At 43.4% G+C, this 17,311-nt stretch overlaps 1 protein-coding gene across 2 annotated transcripts in view; it reads left to right on the forward strand.

Annotated features, from left to right (window-relative positions):
* Positions 1-11,376, forward strand: part of LOC139208139 (hyccin 2) — a 37,298-nt gene extending 25,922 nt beyond the window's left edge. For both annotated transcript variants that reach the window (XM_070837719.1, XM_070837721.1), the window contains exons 7-12: positions 348-463; positions 2,293-2,388; positions 3,642-3,758; positions 5,843-5,930; positions 6,168-6,324; positions 10,220-11,376. In XM_070837719.1, coding sequence (XP_070693820.1) covers positions 348-463; positions 2,293-2,388; positions 3,642-3,758; positions 5,843-5,930; positions 6,168-6,324; positions 10,220-10,875 — 1,230 coding nt within the window. In that variant the 3' untranslated portion in view covers positions 10,876-11,376. The remainder of the gene's footprint in view (positions 1-347; positions 464-2,292; positions 2,389-3,641; positions 3,759-5,842; positions 5,931-6,167; positions 6,325-10,219) is intronic.
* Positions 11,377-17,311: the final 5,935 nt, after the last annotated feature.

Here is a 17,311-nt window from a genome sequence, read left to right on the forward strand (position 1 = left end):
AATCATTTAGCAGAGGCAGCAAGCCACTGAAATCCTCACAAATCTCATTTTATGGCCACTTTAGTTAGTAGATTACAGCTGAACGAGTGCCTAATTCTTTAAAGGTATGCAATTCTATGTTGGGATTAACACACTGACTTAATCGTGATAAGTCCAGTAGTAAAATCATTCCCCTATTTAATAAAATGTGAATACTAACAACAACTTGAAGAGCACAGCAGCTTGTCTGCACCTGCTAGAAACACAGCATCATCGATGCCAATTTACTAACATGCTGTAAAAGCCAACATGGTGGAAAGTGTTTAATTAATGTTCTGTTGTGTGTGTGTGTGTGTGTGTGTGTGTAGCCTTCTAGCCTGGGATCCATGGCATTGACAGAAGGGGCTCTCTGTCAACATGACCTGATCAGAGTGGTGTACAGTGGCCTCCACCCTCAGAGAGAGACATTCACAGCCCAGAACAGGTACTACTCTGACTCCACCAGCTGCTGACAGAGAGGGAATAATCTGAGACGCAGTGCTAACGTCACAAAAGAGATTAAATTGCAGCAGTTTAAAGACATTGTGGTAAGTGTAGCGCAATGAATGGGTTACCAGAGAGTGAAGCCTCTGACCGAGAAATGGGAGCATTGTAGGACGTTCAGCGTCAGTAAACACAGGTGGCATCACCAGACTGTCTGACTATAGACGTCATTCTCTCTTGTTTATTTTTATTTATTTATTTATTTTTATTTTTTTACAACAAAATAGTTCCCTTTTCCTGACATCTCATCCTTTGACAGGAGATGAATAAGACCTTTTAAATTGATCAGAGGGTAACCCTCATCTCTATTCAGCCTCCCCTGACCAGACTCAGCAGGCCTGAAAGCTTTTTTGGCTATCACATTTTCTCTGCTGCTGTGGATGGATGATAATCTTAGCATAGTAATGAAGGGTGCTGGAATCCTGCCAGAAAATATTCTTCTGCTGCAGTGAAATGAGCTCACTTGCACTTCGTACATGCGTTTGTTTGCTGTGACACATGCGCACTGACAGACACACATCTGAACTATCAGAGCTGATGTTGTAAGGGCGGCACAGACAGCACTGGACATCCTGTTGTCCAGAGCAGCGTGGCCGTCATTGTGAATATACTCTATGAATTTCAGCAGGGCCGGGCCTCATAGCTTATCTGGAAATCCGTTTGAGTGGCTGGGCCTGGGTTAGTGTTTATGAGAAGAAAGCCCAAAGCTCCTCAGAGGTGCCAACTCACTCCAACTGATGATATACAGCCAGCCGCCTCCTTGTTGTCCATCAACACACACCCACAAACACACACACACACACACACACACACACACACAGTCACACACAGTCACACACAGTCACACACACTACAAAAGACACATGGCCTAAATAGGGTGCAAGTACCTGCAGTCTGTCAAAGAGATCATCACAGTCCCCTTCAACTCAAAAATAATATGTGTTTTGGCTTTACATTTTTAAACATCTATGTTCTTGCAGTTTTTCTACAGCAGCAAGATTCTCTATAGCTCTGCACAGTCTGCTGACTGTTGTGATCAAATGAAAATCAGATATGAGCTACATCTTATTTACATGTAATTTAACCAGAATTATGAGACATTTTGGATTAAAAAAGGCACACTTTTAGCTCTTGACAAGGATCGCAGTGGAATCGACACACAACTTCTAAATCTGAAAACAAAGCGATATACAGACCTGTGTCTGACCCCAGTTGACATGTGGATTTGACTTATGTCTGAAGTATTAAACTAATTAATACATGAAAGTATAAACCACATTAACATATCTAAATGACCCCTCTGTGTGTGTTAACTGATGTGCAGCACGGAGAAGCATAATTCCAGCTTTTACATACTTTTACAGACTCTACACCACTGACACAGTGTGTGTTGAGCATTCAAGGGAGATTACGGCAGGGATATTAAGCTGTGCGTCTACATACAATACAGAAACTCACAATGAACAACACTGCAGAGGCAAGCAGTTTGCTTAGAGGACTATTTTACAGTTCCAAGTTAATAACTTGTTTAGAAACTCAACATAATTGACACAGAAAATTGAAAATAGAATGTTTTATAAAATGGACAAATAAGAGTTTAACTGAAATCTGCTTTAAACGGATATCTATTTTTAGTATTTATTGTTAAATTTGAGAGTTTTTGCATTTTATCATTCCTGGTGTTTTGACTTTAAATGAGTTAATTGGACCCCAGTAAAAATCTGTCTTATTGTCTTTGATTGTTGGTGATTGACTGTTTTGCTGTTGCAGGTTTGAAGTGCTATGTTTCCTCATGCTTTGCTACAACTCTGCTGTGGTCTACATGCCCCTATCTTCCTATCAGTCAGTCTGCAGAATGAGCTCACGGTGAGAAACACACATGTAAAGCATATCTGTTTGTTTGTTTTGTTATTTTGCCTTTTTTCACCCACAGTTTTGTCCTTTTTGTACCCAATTAGTGACCACCCGCTCCTCTACTTACTTGCTCTCCTGAATCTAGCATTAAATCACCTCCTCTACCCTGCAGCCATACACTGACCTCGATACTGACTGTCCTTGTTGCAGGAGGGTTTGATAGGTACGATTTCATTAGGGCTCGGTTGTCTGTGGTTGCCCAAATGTAAGCGTCACTGCTGGATACCTGTCTGAGTCTGTCTGTCATGGATACACTGAGATGCCCTGAAGTTAGGAGAGAAGATCAATGCGGACTTCACAATATGAGGCCGCCCGGTGATTGTTCCACTGCAGCGTGCAGGCGATTCAGGATATGAAAAGTTCCCTGCACTGTGTGAGCAGACGGACAACGCCTGAAGCAAGCTCAGTCTAGACAGACAGCAAACTGTGATTGTGAAGATTTCCGAGCTGGAGAACAATGCTCCCTCTTTGAGTTTAGCCTCACTGTGTAGCCCCCGAACACCCCGCTGTCTAACCTTGCCCGACCTCTGCAAGTGTAAAGTAGTTAAAATTTTACTGCCTGTTTGACGTGTCTCCTCTTTGTGTAGTTCAGTCTCGTTGTTCTTCTCAGCCAGGCTCACATGCTGCCTTTAAACATGGTGCTCTGCATTCAAGTAGTTATGTTGTGATGACAGTGTTGCTAGGCAACGTGGACGCCAAAAGGCAAACTCGCTGTTGTCTTGTCATTCTTTGCTTCTTTCTAGTGTTGCATAGTTACTTACTTTGACAGATACAGCTGCATGACCAAAGATAAACCAGTGGTTATAGTCATAGAAACATTGTTGTAACACAAGGCTTTTATACTTGTTGCTAAACTATAAGCACTTAAAGTTGGCATCTAGAAGCCATCAAGGCTAACAAATTAGCTAGCAAGTGAGCACAGGAATTTTGAAGCTGTTGGGAATCTCAGACATAAAATTACTAAGAAAAACTATATGACTAAAATAACAGTATATTAATGTACCTCCCGTCTGATTAATGAATGCTGTTTCTGAAAACATCAACAAGAAGACGGGCGTTCATAACATTTTCTGTTGAACACATTAAACACGACCCCGTTTCAAGGCACTTGATACTTCCTGCAGCAGTTAGAGGGAACTTGCTTGATGCTGAATGACTTTACAGTTTACTTACGTGAGTGTGTGTGTGTGTTCTCCTCATCTCAGGTTGTGTGTATGTGGCTTCCCCCGGCAGCAGCAGAAGCTTTGGAAGGAACCGTGCAACCGCGTGCTGCTGGACCCCGAGTTCATGGTGCAGATGCTGACTGCTGTTTATCATGCCATGTATGTATCTTTAAAGCAGTTACGGAGCACCGTTATAATTCATTTGGAGTTTTTAAGGGCCACCTGGGTAATAGAAGTCCAAATTCAATCTCTTTTAGGTCTGTTTTTTTTATGGCTACCAACCCCTGAGGGAAATATCTGGCTCTTTAGCTGCTCCATTATGTTCGCCAGCTAGTCGCTAACTATGTCTGTCTGCTGTTTAATGCTGAGCAGGTAGTTTTCAGTGTGTTTTTTTAAAGCATCTTCACTGAAAACAGCTGCCTGCTGTGACCAAAACGATGCTATGAGAGCAGCAGGAGTGAACCAGAACAGTTAAGTCACGGGCCTGACAGCTTAACAATGTGCTAAAAGTGTACAGCTGATGAAAATTCTCTATAAGGTCACCACTACGAGCGACTCGCTCTCTCATTTGATGCACTGTTCTCAGTCTAAAACTATTGATTATAGCCGCTTTAAGTGTTTTTCTTCCATCACCACTCTTAGTTGGAAGATCATTGAGGACATTAACATTGACTACTGGATATCAAGGAGGAAGATAATCTCATGTATGTTCCTCACCCTAACAGATATCCTCATGTGCAGAGTTCCTTTTTGAGCTACGCAACATAATGTTTCTCGTTTTTGCTGTTGTTCCTCCGCGGGACGTCACTAATGAGGGCAGTCTCTCTGTGAGTTTGCTGTGATCTGCTGCAGAAAGTCTCCTAACAGCATATGCTAGCGCTCTACCAAGGACAGAAGCTCCCCATTGCACAGGCTGATTACATCGACAGTGCATTGTGGGAGCAGGTGATTTCATTCCCTATGAGGACAGTCATTGCAAAGCTGATTACGTCTCCTCGATGATAGCTCGTCCTCAGAGATAGATCCCCTGATATGGCAGTGACTGGAATCACCACTGTTGAGGATGATGTTGTAAGGGGGAGAGAGAGAGAGAGAGCGAATGAGTATGCATTCGGCCTCACAAGGGTACACATCAGCAAGCAGGAGATTGGAGCAGTCAGTGCCGCTGGATAAAAACCCAGACTGTGTGTATAGGTGTGTGTGTATGTGTGTAAGAATAATAGCCTTTTTAGCAATCCCTACCATAGGTCACCTCAGTGCCAGCCCGGGCTCACACATTCACCCTTGGCTCGAGCAGGCTCACATGAAGGGCAGATAAACATGAATACACAGCTCCACACATGCAGAGGGACCTTGGCACTCGTCGAGGACACTCTAGGATTTAGGTTAATATGTCCGCTAATGCTACAGCGCTGTAATACCACATGGGGAGAGAGAGAGAGAGAGAGAGAGAGAGAGAGAGAGAGAGAGAGAGAGACAGGCAGGGATATCAGAACAAATAGATACTCATCTAATTTCTTTTTTTCCTATCAGGTTAAATGTATTCTGGACCGATTTTCCAGCTCTCACAACATCAGAGAGTCTGTTTTTACCTTCCCATTCATGCCCTCCTTTTCATCTTGAGTCTAAAGGGATCCCCAAACGTTTGTCTCTGGCTGTGTCGTATGTGTAGGACCAGATCAAAGAGAGTTCACCCGTTCAGTTCATCTTTTTTTCTCACGTTTTTTGAAATGTGCAATGTATTTATTTAGCGTTGCTGTTCCTTTAATCCTTCTTGATTTAATACGGGATTGTGGCCTCACCTCATGCAAAGCTAAAGACGCCCCTCGTTTTTAGAAAAGAACCAGGTGATAACCCCAAAAATATACCAGCTGAGCCCTCACATTGATCCTTTTCTCACTCCTGTTGTTGTGTTCAGCCTTCAGCTTCTCCAGGTGCTTTTGGAAGCTGTTCCCTCTAAAACTTCTCTTTGTAGTTTGTAGGAAAATGGTCATGCAGAGGTTAAACAGACAATAGTGTGACAGAGAGGTATAATCACTTAAACTGGATATGTGCCCAGCTTCTCCTTCCCTCCCTCGCTGTAGCTGCAGGCCTTACTAAATAACTATTAATAGTTCAGGGGGATGTGACTCAGACATCAAGGCATCTTGTCAGACACTCCTGTTTACTCAAATAAGCTCACAACATGATGTTATTAAAAGCCGGCGTGCGCGCATTTGTGTTTTGTGTTTTGTGATGTGTAGATACAATGGAGAGTGGGAGATGGGGCGGGAAGCTCTGGAGGACATTCTGTACAGAGCCCAGCTGGAGCTTTACTCCCAGCCTCTCCTGGTAAGACCAACAGCACCGTGTGTATGAAGTTAATCACATAAATCAGTTCAACCTGTCTGTAACCATGGAGCCTGAGTCAAATAAAGCCACTAGTAAAGTTTTCTATCTGGCATGTTTTACACAAATTAGCACAGGCTTTTAAAGTCAGCAGCAATGGCTCAATCAAGGTCGTAATACCTCCCTGATTTTCTCATTTAACTGCACATTGAACCACATCCGTTTATGTGTCAACTCAAGCTGGGGAACGCCATGACGAACTCGCTGCCAGACAGCGCTCCCGACGAGCCTCGGGGACGCAAGGTGCTCCAGGTGGAGGTGACACCCACCATTAGCCGCATCTCCATCTCAGCCATCACGACCGCCTCCATACGACGCCACCGCTGGAAGAGAGAGGGTAAGACCGCAGCAGCCCTGGAGACAGGAAACGGCTTCAGCACACAGCGAAGTGAGGCAGGCCTCAGCGCAGGAGAGATCTCAGTACATGTGACAGCACAGTGGATCCATAACAACGTTTTTTTTTCTATCCTCATTATTAATTTAGCACACTAGGGTAGGTTGTGCAAGAAAAAAGACCAGTCATGATTTAAGCTGTAAACTTACAAGCTGTTACTTTTTTTTTTTTGATCAGTGAAAGGCCTCAGGAGGGAACTATTTGGTGAGAGAATGACTTTTCTGGTGTTTGTCCTTAGCAGTGAGAAGAAAATCTGTCTCTGTGTAAACCAGTACACCATTGGCATTATCCAAATGGTGTTTCGTGTCAGCTATTGTACGTAATCTTGGTCATAAAGTCTCTGTGTTGCAGTGCTTGTGCCACTCACTGCTCCCTATCGCTCCTGTTTTTGCTCGTCCTGTCTATTAAGTGTGTGCTGTGCTTCGTATCACCAGTTAAATTTAAGGCTTGCGGATAAAGAGAAACTGGCGACAAAATGGTGCCTGTAGATTCTGCTGATTGCGTTTTACCTTGTCTCTGGGCGATTACCGGGGGAAGTTCACTTTTAAAATAGCGTTGCGTTCCTCTTTTCTATATTTATTAATCTACAAATGAATTTACAGAGCGCTGTTAGGCCTGCTGTGCCCATGATGGATGAGGCCCGAATCATTTGAGGCTTGCTGCCACTAAAGAAACACGTTTCCCCGTCTGTGTTGTTGACTCCCAGATTGTTTTGACTACTCAACCGATGCAGAGTTGAGCCTCATCGTCAATCCTCCTAGCCTCGCCCAGCTACAACACCTCCACCACACTCCCTGGGACCCCGCAGCCAAAGAGGAGAGAGAAGGGCAGCCTCACAGCCACCACAGCAGCAGCAGCAGCAGCATCATTCCCCCCATCACATTTGAGGGTAGGGGACAGGGGCGGACACTCAGAACAGAGAGGGTCTCAGAAGGAGGTGCCCCTTCGATCTGTATCTTCCCAACCCTCCTCCTCCTCCTCCTCCTTCCGCCACTCCACAGCTTGAGGGGGTTTACTCTGCCGTTTTGGCTGCCTCTTCACTTCCCCAGAGTATACTAACTCATCCAGTCTATAAGACCCTCAGCCGTTAACCCCTCTACTACCAGACTGCTATTTTTCGCCTCATCCAAGAGTGGAAGAGTCTCCTATTCTGGGTTTGAAGGAAGTATGGCTAGTGGCCATTTTGCATGGGCCTTGTCATCATGTCATATCCTCTCTTTTTCCTCATCATGCCTCCAACGTACTTAAGACTGCTGCCCTTGTCACTCACTGAGCATGTTCAGTGCCCAGCCTGCAGCTCGACCTTCTCCTCCGGGCTTTCTCAGCTCCCCATGTCTGACAATAGCTTTCATAGATTTATTTTTTCTGTAGTTTTAACAGGAAAAATACATCAGTTTTACAAAGCTGGCGCAGAGTACTCGACATCTTGTTCATGTGCTGCCCCTCGCGGTGTTTGACAGCACCACAAGTTCAGGGTCACTCAGGCCAGCAGCACCCATCTGCTGCCGCCATTCTGCAGGAAGAGGCCTTCCATTTTGTTTTTCAGTGCAGCAGCTAATTTTGTGTTCTGCCACATTACATTTCTTCTCCTCAGCTCAGTGAGTGGGAACGAGCCCTTCATCATGCATGCGCACGTTACGGCAAGCTTCGAAGCATTCTGCAAACACATGAAACCCTAGGACATTAACATTTCAAATGACACAGCCAAGAGAGCAGACTGAACATTGTCACGCTTAACAAGTCCAATACTTTGAACAGCAGAGGCTATTCCACTGCCAGGACCTACCATACGGCCCATTTTGTCTTGTTGAATGTGTGTCCATTTCCATGTGTGGTGGCTCCGTGTTTTGAAATCTTGAACTATCACTCAGATCCTTACAGTTAGTGTTTGTCTGAGTGCCATCCCGTCTTCTTCCCTTGATCTTTCATTAAAGTCGGTGCAGCTATGGCGAAAGAATCCTTAAAGTTGTTTCACGAGGCAGAAATCTACCACCCAGTTAAGCGAGAACCTTTACACATGGTGTCCTTTATTTTGGAGCTGCATTTCAGCAAAGTTGGAAAAGACCAAACTGGTGGTTTTGCATGTTTACACCTGTTAACTGCTATTTAATTTAGTTTTGGTCACATTTTCCACACTACATTTTTTTTGAATGATTCCCTTCCTTCCACAGTTGAAAGTCTTTGGTTTGAGTAATTTGACTACCGGACATGATTTTAATGCCAGAAATCACAAGGCCAACACACAAAGTCGTTATGTATCTTGTTTAAAATAATGTAGCCATGATTTAAAAATGTCTTTTTAAGCTTTACACTTTAACAAACCAAAGGCTCCCTTACATATGGACTGTGTTTTCCTGCCTTCACATTAGCACAACCTGTTTTGTGTTGTATTGCTGCCAAACCCAAGTAGCGCTTCCTTCCTTGGATTTTTACTACAAAACTTGCGTTATCCTTTTCACATGGACTGCATATAAGTATTCAGGACTCAGATTCCTGGAAATATACTTCATATATGAGAGGTGATTTTCAGCTCTAAAATTTTGCATGTCACTGTGTCCTTGAATGCACCATCAAGGAAGAGTTTTTAAAATGGTCCCTGCCCCACAGCTGCAATTAAAAGGCTAAAACATGCAAAAGCACTGGTACAATCCGTGAATTGCATCCATGTTTGTAAAGCTCTAGCTCTTCATTTGGGTTGGCTTTGGTTTGGCTTGCAGACCGGCCCGTTTAGCCTCGCGGGCTGTCAGTTTAACTGGAGTGCTATTGATCTGGTGAGGTGTGCGGACTCGCCTTAGTGCTCTCCACAGATTGGCAGGCTCGTCTCGGCCAGCCAACCATGTGACCGCCGGGCCAGTGCTGCAGGAGAGAGGAGGGATGGGGCAGGAGAGCATGTGTCTTCTCCTCATGTTATGTGCATGTCAGTCCAGACCTTTTCTTCTCGGTTTCTCCATTTCTTTTCTGGTGCTGCCTGTGGTTCCCTGTCGTCCAATTTTGCTCGTCCCAACGATGCATGACAGAGACAGACGGCTGATCCTCTGTCTCCTCTCTTTAACAGGCTTTACCCTGCATACTGTATGTCAATAACCTGCTTTTTTTTTTTTATATAACTCAATTTATCATCTTTTTCCCTTTCAGCTTTCAAACAACGAGGTCATAGATGGATTATTAAATTAAAAATGATTGTTTAGATTTCTTCATGTCAATGTTGTGCCTGTTAGAATCCCACCAAATTATTATTATAGATATTAACTGTTAATATTTAATGAATATTGAATATGACACATTTTGTAAAACAACCTCTGTTGTCTTATCAGGCAGGTCATTGAACTCACACTTTTCCTAAACAAACAGCTCGTCAGACTTTAGTCAATCTGAATGACGTCAGATGATCAAAGCTCAAGGTCATTGTGCACTGTATTGAATTGTAGCTCTGTTTGGTGCTAATTCTGAGTGAGCTAATGAGGCAGCACTGTCTGTTGAATGAGTATTCGAGCTGGCCTGCCTGAAGGGTACTAATCTAGTCTGCTAATATATTCGGCATTATTTGTAAACACATTTCACATCACTGGTAACACAAATGAGCAGCTAAGGCCTTTCTATGGATTGTGCTGATATTTTGTATTTAGTTTCTTTACAGTGATTAGCAATTGGGTTATTAGTATTTTAGAAGTTGTTTGCAGCTGTCTGTCAAAATTTGACTTATAGCATTAGGTTTTGTTCACAGTCAGGTTTTACTTAAATTTGTCAACAAAACCTCAGAGGTGGTCTGACCTTGCTCACTTTCCTGTTTGTCTATCATGCTTTCTTTCTGTGTATGTCGGTGCATGTTCGTGTTCAGATGCCGATGGTATGAGCGGCGGGGAAGATTCCTTCAACGTCAACGACCCTGACGAAGGTTTCTCCTCCGGAGCGTCTAACAGCAGCCAGCCCAGCGGCACAAAGGCGGGCGGCAGCGTAGGGCCGAGGGGCGGCAGCCTGAACAGCAGCAGCAGCAGCATCAAGAAAGCCATCACGGCCCGGCTGTCTCGGGACAAGGAGCGAGAGCGAGAGAAGGAACGGGAGAGGGAGGCGGAAAAACAGGCAGATTTGTCGGCGGATCACCAGGCTGCTGTGAGGAGGCATCACCAGAGGCAGCAGACACCTCCAGCCAGCATCAACCTGGATGCCATCCAGCTGAGCCCCATAAAGAAGCACCTGAGCTTCCCTGCGGGGCCCACGCTGGTGCGGACTGGCAGCACCTCCTCCAGCAAGTCCTTTGACTGCATGAATTTCAACCTGAACGGAGGTGATGATGAGCGAGAGGAGGCGACAGGCGGCTCTGACAAGGAAGGAGGGCTTGCAGCAGGCGGCTCCCACCGCCACTCCACCATTAGCCTGCAGGAGGAGCACCTCATCAGACCAGAGGACGCCCAGGACCTCCTGTCTCCTGGAGCTCCTCTCACCAAGCAGTCCCGCTCCCCCAGCTTCAACATGCAGATCATATCACAGGTCTAACGTGCAGTGCAGGGCATGGTAGACACACACACACACACACATACACACACATATATATATACATACAAAATACCTGTTCATACCACACATCCTCATGCAGTTTTTCTCTGCAACTCTTTACAGCCCTGCTGTGACAACTCTGTCTACCTATCTGTGTGTGTGTGTGGGTGTGTTTGTTTGTGTGTGTGTGTGCGTGCGCAGGAACACATCTTCAGATCTCAAAAGTTGTGTCCCCACCTTTTTAACATCCATCACACCTAAAATAGTGACCTGCAGTCGTTGCTGGAGGGTTTAACATTCATGAAAATGCAACAGTAGTAAATGACGAGTGTAGAGGAGTCCTCCCGTCTGACCAAGCTGAGCTTTTCACTCAGAAGCTCTCCTCAAAATGAGGAAACAAGGAGAGGAAAACCCATACGGACGCCACGCTAGCCGTTGGAAATATATATATATGGCATTTCAGATATTTTGAGTTCCTGACTGAATCAGTCAAAAAAAGAATCAGCAATAACACTTACCGTCGCTCACGCAGAGAAGAGTGGAGATTATTGCTCTTTCTCCTCATTCCTTCCCTTTCATTCCCGGGCTCACGTGCAATCGTTCTTGCTGATTATCTTCCTTGTTAATTACTGTTTTTAATTAGGCATAAAAGGTTTTATCAAAATTTCTTTCAGTGTTTTTTTTTTTCTTTTCTTTTCTTTTTTAAATCACAATCCAAAGACGGTAGCGTTTGTTGACAATGATTTGGCAGAAATCAGTCAGACCCAAGCGATCCTCTAGTTTTCAGCCCATGACCTTTCACTTCTTTTTATTTATGATATTTTCATTTGATCCGTAAAATCAGACTTTTAAGACTGTTGTAAAACCAAACTGGAATATGGTAATGGTTTGTCCTGCCCCAAGCTTTTTAATTGGACAAATCCGAAGAAATCACTACTGTGCAGCTACACGAGGAATGAATTCATCTTGTGACTTAAAATCTGAAGCTGAATCTTGTGGAAGAACTGGATTAAAACATTGTAGACGATGCATGTTTGGGTCTGACGCTAAAGGCGATGACTGTATTTTATATTGGATTGTTGTGGTTAAAACCATTCAGTGGGTCCTTCCATGTCAAAAGCACTTGTTGGCGTGTGTGTTGGTCTGCGAGGATGTGCACGGTGCCGTTTCTGAGCCGGTGCGTTACTGCCCTCTGGAGGCTCGTATCAGCCACCGCGCATCAGCAGTCACCATGACGATGGTCTCATGTTTTGTGCTCTGGTTGGATGCTCATGAAAACATTTTGTTCTACCTCATTGTGTGTTCACCTGCCACTCAGACACCAGTCTCCCAATCAGATGCATGGATTTAAAGACACCCCCCCCCCCGCCCCCCCCCCCCCCCCCCCCCCCGTTAGGTCTGAAACTGGAGCGCTTGACCAGTTTGGGGATTAGATAGTGAGGACCAAAACGGTTTCACACTGCAAACTGTAATAACACAGGAAAATCTGTGTGCGTTAATGTGTTAATGAGGAGTTATGACTGAATATCTCGGCCTTTGCATTTCACTTCAATCACATCATAAACGAAAACTTAGCTGCGAAACAAGAACATGTGACTGTCTTCAGGTTCTGGTATTTTCCGTCATATATCAAACAACCACATTGGGATTAACCTGATTATTTGAATTCCCCAGAAATGTCCTGCTTATCTTTTTATGTAATGATTTTTGAAGTGCAATTTGTTTCTGTTTGTTTTTCTATCCTCATGTGCATGGAGTTGGATCTTCTCTGCTGTTAAACGCCTGCATCTGCGCACAGTGCTAGCTAGCCTTTCTGTAGTGCTCCCTGCCCAGGCTGAGTGATTTGAACATGGCGTGCTTGTCTGCATGCTTAGTGCCCTGCAAAGCACTGCTGTTTCAGATGCATGAAACAGCCAGCGAGCCAAACCCAAGTCAAGTCCTTGTCTTCGCCAGATGTGCCAATACACATCCTCTCCTTAAGGAAAATAATCTTTTGCTTGGGTGTCTTAATTTGAAATGCCTATTTTTTTTTTTCTGTTTACGCGTCTTATTTTGAAGTTAAGGGACAAATAAAGGGATGTTAAGGACGTATGGCTCAACGTGCCCTTAGATGCAGCTTCACCTTTTTTGCCATGAATCTTCTTTTCACCCATCACAGGTGTGTGCGACGCACTGTACTTACACAAACATCACTAAGCTTTGCTCTTCACATGTAAAAGCAGTATATTAAGCGTCTGTGTACCGTAGATGTCAGCTGTTGTATTGCATTACCCATGTCTTGCTCACGTGCTTGTTTAAAACGAGGATGAATGATTAATGTATATAAAAGTCAGTTCAGTCTGCAGTGAAAACCCCACACGCTCACCTCCCAGCTGCTGCTCCTGGTCCTGAGTGAGTCCTGTGTGCTTTAGCCTTAAACATTTCAGGCTGAAAAAGCCTCGACCGTCGGCTCTTTGGCCTCCCGTGCTGCTCCTCCTCCTCCTCCTCCTCTTGCTGGACTGGACTGTGGAGGAAGAAGAAGAGAGGCGTGCAGCTAGAGTTCACACTCTCACCTGGCCTGTCTGCTGTCATCCCCGTGCTGTGCGGCTCACGACGAGCCGGGTTCCCATTTTGCTGTATTTTGCTGTGAGTTGAGTGGCACCTTTTTGCTGTTTTTCAAACTGGTGACTTGTTCCTGTCATTAATATGAGTGCCCCCGACCAAGGTTACCAGCAGCCATGTTGGTACTGTATGTTGACTTAGAGTAACCGGTAGACAAATATCCCTCAGCGTCTGGTGTTATTTGCATGTGATCAGGGCAGGAAATGAACACCAGAGAATGTTGATAGAAATTGAAATTATGTCTACCATCCGTTTTGGTAGAACGTATCCACTTACATTTAAAAAAGAAGAGACTCATTTAGGTGGGAAATGTTAAATTTGAGGATGATCAGCCACTGTTGCTGGTGGACAAAGTTCATTTCCTGCCCTGCATGTGATAACTGTGGGCTTTGTTTTCATACAGTATAAATGCACTTTAATCCATCCACCTCTCTCCTCAAGGTAGTTATTGAAATGATATATATAGATGTGCAAATATGTATACACTCAATGCAGGGTTTTAGTCTCTTTAAAGTAGTACTTCTATGTGATGTCACATCCAACACAATGCTATTTTTGTTAAAGTCTAAGGGTACAGCTATTATATTTTCTTTTCAAAACCAAAAAAAATGTTACGGGGTCTGGAAGGTCTCAGGAGTTTATCAAAAAGCCACATTTTTAAAATGGCAGCACCAAACTTTCTGTTCTTGAAGTCAGAATTGATTCTATGCAACATTTTTTCCCCTTGTTTCTGTTTTGTTGTTGTTGTTGTTTTTTTTTTGTCTTTTGGTGTACTGGCTTTCATTGGTCCTTGTCTGGTGGGATGGGGGAGACGCTTTTAAGATGATTTTTAAAGTGCAAGTCCTCAACAGTGTCCCCGTTCAGTGAGTCTGTTTAAACACCCTGTTGTGGTGCTACAGAGCAAAGGACCTCTCTCTCTCTCTCTCTCTCTCTCTCTCTCTCATGTGGGTGAAATAAGAAGCCCATCCATTCGTCATCCGACTGCCCTCACAGAGAGAAAGCCACACCTGGACTTCTGGTGCATGTTGAGCCCTTCTGTCAGTCTGCTGCTCTGTGGCTCAAAGACGTCTGTTGGTGTATGAAATATAAGCAGATTATCAATGATGAATCTAATCTAGATGCTTCGAGGGAAGCTGCTGGACTACGTGATAACACTGTACTATTGATGTTGTATAAATGGAGAGAAAGACTTATTTTAAATCTTGTAAATAAAAAATGTACAAAGGCGAAAGCGAGATGAATATAAAAAAAAAAACAAAAAACTGAAGATCAGTCTGAGATGTAGAGAGAATTTAATCTGTATATTGTTGAATAAATATTGTGCCGTAAGGGATATGAGTGTCTGTTTGTTTTGTGTGTGTGTGCAGGTGGTTCACTGATAGTCACTTGTTACAAAAGAGCCATAGATAGATCCACTAAAATCCACAGTACAGTTTACTTTTACTGGGAGGACTAATCCATGGTGGGATATTTACTTTGGGGGAAATTAAAAGGACTGAGACACTCTACAAATCAGTAATGGTGAAAGTGATTCACTTTCGCTGACTAATGGTGCAGATTAACTGTTAACCCATGTAAAAAATAATGTCACGTCTTGGTAGAATAAATGTGAATTAGAAGCATGAAATCAGACATCAGCAGAATTCATATTTGATCAGTTAAATGTTTCACCAGAGGTCTTGTATTTCGACATATCTGCACTGAGCAGATTTGTTACATTTTTACACGAAGATGAGTGAAAGAGTGAATAAAATGTCATTGTTTGGTAAATGGTTTATACTTGTATAGCACCTTTCTAGTCATTTTGACCACTCAACGTGCTTTTACACTACATTCACACATCATTCACACTGGAGGGATCTCTCTAAGTTGGAGGAGACTGTTTTCTGTTTGCAACACTGCAAGTCAAATTTGCAATGTATCAAAATACTAAATCTGAGAAAACTACGACTGAAATCCTTTATTACAGAAACACCTGCAACAAGCTTGTGATTAGTGGTGATGTGCTGACATCTAGTGGTTACTCTTTTTATTCATTTGAATAATTTCATGATTACAGACACTGAGATTTGGATTTCCCTAATATTGTGTCAGTGGATTGGTGTTTTGCCTCATTAATTAGAGCTCAAAAACCAGAAAGATGAGCTTCCCATAAACACACTCTGCTGTGGACCCTGTGGACCCCACACCACACCCGGTGGGCCTCATACGCTGACACCTTTAACTAGTTAAACTTGTTACACATAATCCATCTTTCACAGCAGGGAGGCAGCGTTATTGAGTCAAACATTAGAATTGTTAAAACCAATGGAACTACAGTAATTGTTTTGCTTTAAAGTAGCTTCATAGTTTACCAAGGACCAGTGTTACCAATATATTTATTGCTCAAAGAGAAATTATATTGAGCAGTGTTTTACACCTTAAAGACTGCCAATGGATGAAGACCATGTTTATAGCCTACATGTTGCAGATTTCTCTCAAATTACATCTTTAAAATGTTTGACAGCCAAATGCTAACTGCTCACATTTAGCTGAGGCTAAAAGCAGGTAGCATGGTTACTATATTAGTTTAGCATGTTAGCGTGCTAGCATTAGTTAATAAAACAATCCCATTTCCCATTTTAATCTCGTTTTCAGAATATATTCTTAAATATTCTCGTCCCAACAACTAATCAGCTAAAGATATCACAATACCTGCTACCATTATTTAATATAAGAAAAGATTTCATGGATGCTTCAATCCGACCAAATCCAAGTCATTCATTTTCTTATCTGCTCTATTTTTCTCTGCACTATATTCTACTGAGCCTTCACAGTTTATACTGAATGAGCAGCACCAAGGACCACCTGTGAGGCGCAGGAACCATTCAACTCAGAAACTGTGATTAATGCCAACCATAATCACAAGCGTACAGTAGCTGCTGGCGGCCAACCAGAGCTCCATTCATTCAGTAACAAGATCCCTGGTTTAATACTCTGGAGGTGTCACCTGGCAACAAGGGCAGCAATGTCTGGCGAAGGACATGAAACATACACACATCCACACACACCTGAAAGTGTGTGTTTTTCAAGCTAGACACTAGAAAAGACTCACTGTTGTTTATCCAAGTGAAAGGAGGATCTGGAAGCAGTCGGATGGGTAATGTTAACCAAGACAAATCACAGCTTAAATGGTGATTTTTTCTTCTCTAATGTTTGTAAAACGAGTGAGCGCTCCTCTCTTCCACCTGGGGTCTGAAAACACTGACTGAAACGCGTAAAGGTACGTGTATAAAACACAATCGAGCTGTGTAAGGCTCACATGTTTACATATATGTTATCATGTTTTGGTGTTAGTGGGGACGTGAGGCCTCATTGGATGGCAGAGTAACTTCTCTGGCTGCTGCACTAGATGTTTCGAGGGGAGAAGTTTTGACTTTATATTGTTTTGAGAAGGTGGAGCCATTTAACAGTGCAACATAACAAAAGAATCACAGCTTCTCTATCCAGTTGAGATCATGGAGGATTCATGCCATGACTGAATTAACGGGTTAGTTTGGACTTAAAATATGTGCAATAGATCCTTCATTAAAAATCTGTTTGCTGGCACGAAGAGTTTCCTGCTATTCCAGATACTTCTGTGGAGGAAGTGGAGATAATGCAGAATAGGTCCCATGTGAGCAAGATGAAAGCATTTGTCAGAATAATAAAATCCCAGTACACAGCATTTAGGAGTTCATAAACGACAAGATGCACACTCTGCCTCTAGTCTCTTCAGACTTCCTCCACGAGAGGCTCAGGGTCCTTCTCCCAGGCAGAGATTTTCTGCTAATATTTTCTTTTTGCTTCTTCAGAA

Source organism: Pempheris klunzingeri, chromosome 10, assembly GCF_042242105.1.
Source record: "Pempheris klunzingeri isolate RE-2024b chromosome 10, fPemKlu1.hap1, whole genome shotgun sequence".
Classification (NCBI taxonomy): domain Eukaryota; kingdom Metazoa; phylum Chordata; class Actinopteri; order Acropomatiformes; family Pempheridae; genus Pempheris; species Pempheris klunzingeri.